We start from the raw sequence: 4,897 nt of genomic DNA on the forward strand, positions 1-4,897 counted from the left end.
ATAACTGCATGTGGCCGAACACCCGGCCACTTCTAGGCCGGGTGCTTGCCTAGTTGCCGGACTTATCCAGACACCAAGCGGGCGTCTTCTTGCGTTCTCAATTTGTCTGTCCCTGTTTCCGAGTGCCCCGAAAACATCATACTCATATCGATTTTGAATCAAACAGATTAATTTTGAGACGTAATCAACAACTATAATTTGGTATAAATGAAGGCGTCTTCCCTCCCTCGCCTCCTTTCTGTAATTAAAAGTTGATAAAGACTGAACTTCGATGAAAATTTTCATACAGGGGAACTAAAATTAGTGACTGACTATTAACTAGACATGTCAAAATGGGTCATAAACCCATTTCTTAACCCATATATTAGTAAATGGATCATAAATGGGTTAGTTATATTTAGTAAATAGATCATAAATGGGTATATGTATATGGATGTTAAACAGGTCATAAATGGGTTTACAATTTATTTAAACTCAACTCATCTCTCTCGCCCTCACTCAATCTCATGCTTACTCACTCCGCACTCTCATATCAGTTTAGGTATAAGTTTTCTTATATTTAGTTAAATATGGAAGTGTTGTAGCAATATCAACCGAGTCGGGTATGGGTCAAGAAAATTGCATTGCGCATAAATGGGTCATAAACAGGTTAATAGGTCAATTTGGATCGGATCATTTGTGACCCAATCCAACCTACTCATTTAACAGGTCTACTATTAACTCGTTTCACGCGACATGCTTAACACTTGCAAGAAACTATACATGTCCATCAATCATGAGTTTGAACTTTTGCATATAACTACATGATCACACAAAAACGACTACAACCGTGCTATAGCTAAATACTTAGATGAACTATCGCAGAATAAGCTTAGCTATGGCGTGGCCTTGCGTCATCTGGAAGTGATCGGTTAAGCCAAAGTGAGCCATCATGAGCCAGACATGAGTGATGAGCTCTCCTCCTCGCCTGAGCTGCCGAGCATGACAATCTCCTCTGCACTGACTCGCTGCGTAAACTAGCATTTCCACCCAAACCTTGGAAATCATTTCCCACTTTTGAGAAATATCATACTTCTCGTTCAACCCCAAGGCCAGCCTGCACCCATCGAATAAGACGTACTTGCTCCTGCCTCCTTTGACTTTGGCGGGCGGTACTTCGGTGTTCACTTCGAGCAACATCCTGCAGGCTTTTCGGCAAGCTTCATTTTCAACTGATGTTTCTCGGTTTCTCCTGAACAAGTGCGAAATCTTGTTGCAGGTATCTCCGCAGGAGGGGCAATGCCCACGTTTTCTAGGCAATAAGAGTAGCTTTTCTTTAAAAATTTGGTAGCCTCCGCGAAAGTATTGCGAAGCCGGATCTGGCCTATCCCACTGGGCAACATGAAAGGATACATGACCAGGAGATAAAACATGTAACGAGACAACAGCCTACTTTCCGAGAAACCCGGGTAACTTTTGTCTCGGCCATTCGAGTAGTAGCACAATTCTGTTGCAACGTGCCAAATTAAGACGCACTTGTCAATATCTAACTCTGTACTCCAAGTCAGGCCAGGACTGCCATAACCTGTAAGCACGCGTGTAAAAGTGCTTGTGATCGTACTTTAGCTGGTTGTCCTTGTAAAATTTCTGCTGGAGATTTCCATGAATAAAATCCTTCATGATATCTGGTAGTTCTTTGTAATCCGTGTAATGGTACTTCTCTAGCTTCTCATGGACATGGATCAGCTTCAGGAATTTGTGGCAGGGTAGGATTTTCTCCTGGAGGCAAAAACTTAGAAGGCTGAATTGACCCATTGAATTTGACCATCTGGGCTGTATAAACAATTGGAGAGGCTTGACCACCCGTGAGATTGAACTGTCACAGTTGCTCAGCCAAACATTGGTCCGATCTGAGGAAAGTAGCAACAATATGGAATACAACTCTAGGGGAATGACAAGAACAAGCAAGATAAAAGTCAGGGCGAGATCGATGCTGGGGTAGTGAGGCCTTTTACCAAAAGAGAAGTATACCCATACGAAGCATGCCAATACAAAGCATGTTATCGACAAAGTGATGATGCGGCGATATAAGGCCCATCGGGTATATAACACCATGGCCTTTGTGTGAAGCAAATCGTACATGAATCCGAGCTCAATCTCCACTATCTCAAAAACACTTTTGCATAACCTAACCTTGAACACCGATAAACTTGCATCTTTATCGTCATAGCTGAGAATCGGATCCACAAACAGGCGCTTGAATATCTTAAGCAAGCGATGGGCTTGGACCACCTCTTCATAGCCACCGGGTCGGCTTTCGTTGGCCGAGAGATGCTCAAGCACCTGAACCTCAACTATTTCATCGGCTGTCGCGAGGAAACCTTCAGCCTGCTTCAGAGTATATTCCTCCATGAAATGTGGGTAATTGGGGCTAGGATCAGGGGGATCTAGCATGGATTTTTTAAGTTTATCGCTACTTGCTAGCCAAAGGACCCATACCCTCTCCCCGAACTTGATTAGACCGGCCACGATCATCAGGAAGGCTAAACCGGACAGATATGAAAGTGCCCATGCCATGAAGTAGATGTATATTGTCACTGCGGTTTGGACTATTAGTCCCAGCAGGAGACTCAGCCACAGTTCATTGTCTTCCAAGGAATAAGCCGTGATCGTGTCTGGCCCGCCCAGGAGCAAGAGAAGAGCTGGAGCCCAGAAAGCAATGAGCTTGCTGTTCGCATCCAGGGAACCGGATTCTTTATTGAAATCACCAAGCTTGCTTGAGAGTATGCCGACCACGACACCTGCTATCGAGTCTGCTGATATATAGGTGCACCAGACGGCTATCCTGATGGCAAGTTTACGAGTGAACTTGCGGCGACCTCCTAGGATGATGAGTAATACTTACAGGGAAAGGCTCAACAGGACCATCAGCCTAGGGTCCCAGTCATTCCAGAAGTTCCTGAGTTTGGAAACTATTGATCCATCGGTCTTCGTCTGAAAGTATAAGATCAGCATAACAACATGGGCAATGAGCGTGCGTGCTTGGAGAGTAAGGTTGGAAGCAAATTGGCATAAGTTGAACCAAGGTTAGAGAAGCTCTAGTGACTTTTATCTTGGTCGTTCACTTAAAGATTTATTCATTGACTGGGTGGGCAATCTCAAGTTGTGCAAGGCAAGTTGTGATATTCTAACGATATAGTTATAGAATAACATAAACTTAATAATTTCCCACTTCTCAGGAACTAATGCCTTTTTTTTAAAATAAGGAAATGAAAGAAGTGAAGAAGAATATCTACTTGTAGCTCTTCATACGTACAAGGGGCGTTGAAATATGTTCTCTTTCTGTGGGAAAACTTTGAAATGGTCAAAGATGAATCATGAAGACAACATGTTTGGTACGTCCTTTTCCCGAGGCTCTCAATGTGGTCGATGCGGGTAAATGCAGTGGAAGAAGAGTTAGGTGATATTGACTTCAATGGGTCTTCTTCGTCCATACATGCTCCTGTACGTAGCCGATGTAATAATCTTAGATCATTAGTGACGTCTCTCTTCCTTCACCAAAGCACATGCTTCATTGACTTCTTCTGTTCATTAGTTTAATTAGCGAAAAGTGATCCATACCAGACAATTTCTCACTATTCCTTTCAAGCAACCATAAGCCGGTTATTAATAACATAGACCCAGAAAAATTTAGCAGCCTCCATCGTGGAATCACATGGTTCTTTAATATTCAATGGGATAAAGCCATTGTAATATGGCTAGCAAGGATCACACCTAGAGGGTGAATAGGTTATTTAAACAATTCTTGACTAATTTAAAGTGGAAATAAAATATCAAGAACAAAGTTTGAACAACGTTCAAATTTCAAACAGTCTTTGATAATAATTGTGTAAATATGCAATGTAATAAATGAAAGGAGCTTTAAGGGATGAGAAAAATTACATACAAAATATATAGTAGTTCAGCTTAGATCAAGTCTACGTCCGTTCTCCCACGTTGACAGCCTACTAACTGAATTCCACTAGATGATTAATGAAGTGATTACAGATTTTGAGTGATAAGACTCTATGAATGATAAGTCACTCTATCTCACTCAATCACTCTTATAGTGTATCTCTCAAGATCACATATTTTAGCTCATAAAAGACAAGTAATAAAGGTCGGAGTATGCTCAGACTTTGAAATTGTAGATTCTGAATTTCGTCTCTACTATTGCTCCTCGTCATTTGGTCTCATTTTATACTCTTCTATTTCCAATCTAGCCGTTCGACACTCTTCAGAGGATAATCTTCTAATCTTCAAGTTAGATAGATTTGTATAAAGAGGATTGAGTAGCCGTTGAGTGACAAAATCTGAATCCCGCTAAATCTGGTCGCCCGTACAATCAGAATTTTGGTTTCCAAAAGAAGAGCCTCTCCATTTAGAAAGAAACTTGTCTCGAGGTTAATTGTCAATCAATTTAAGATATTTTGTATTATAAATTCCCCTTGTAAAATAACCTTTGATATCGAGTCAATCAAGACTTTTCATTTGCGAAATCTAAGTTAGATTACTAGTCGTTGTGTTTGTTTCGAGTTTGCGTCAAAGTCTGGATATAGTTTAATTCTATATAATTTGATCTTGCATTCAGAACTTATGTCAGGATGTATTGTTCTTTAAAGTCTCAACATTTCGATTTCATTATAAAGTCTGAAGTTTTTCATTTACCTTATAAAGTATGAACTTTATCATTTGCAGTATAAAGTTTGAACTTCTCCTTCTTCTATATATGAAGTCTGAACTTCTTGAAGTAATAAGTTTGCCATCTTCAAATTATAACTTCATGAATCAAAATATTTCAAAGCATTTATCAGACTTACAAAATACTCGTTGACAGTTTTGTCAACTTCAAAATCTATTTAGGAGTTTTTCCTAACAC

At 40.4% G+C, this 4,897-nt stretch overlaps 1 protein-coding gene across 1 annotated transcript; it reads right to left on the reverse strand.

Moving 5' to 3' along the window:
- Nucleotides 1-855: 855 nt before the first annotated feature.
- On the reverse strand, nt 856-3,655 carry LOC115666293 (uncharacterized). The gene is made up of 3 exons (XM_056307199.1): nt 3,601-3,655; nt 1,531-2,861; nt 856-1,371 (listed from the first exon to the last, which is right to left on the reverse strand). Exons 1-3 carry the CDS (start codon nt 3,653-3,655, stop codon nt 856-858), a joined length of 1,902 nt encoding a protein of 633 aa, XP_056163174.1.
- Between the last annotated feature and the right edge of the window lie 1,242 nt (nt 3,656-4,897).

This window comes from Syzygium oleosum, unplaced genomic scaffold, assembly GCF_021117445.2.
Source record: "Syzygium oleosum isolate NSW1041296 unplaced genomic scaffold, Sole_v2.1 Sole_v2.51, whole genome shotgun sequence".
Taxonomy (NCBI): domain Eukaryota; kingdom Viridiplantae; phylum Streptophyta; class Magnoliopsida; order Myrtales; family Myrtaceae; genus Syzygium; species Syzygium oleosum.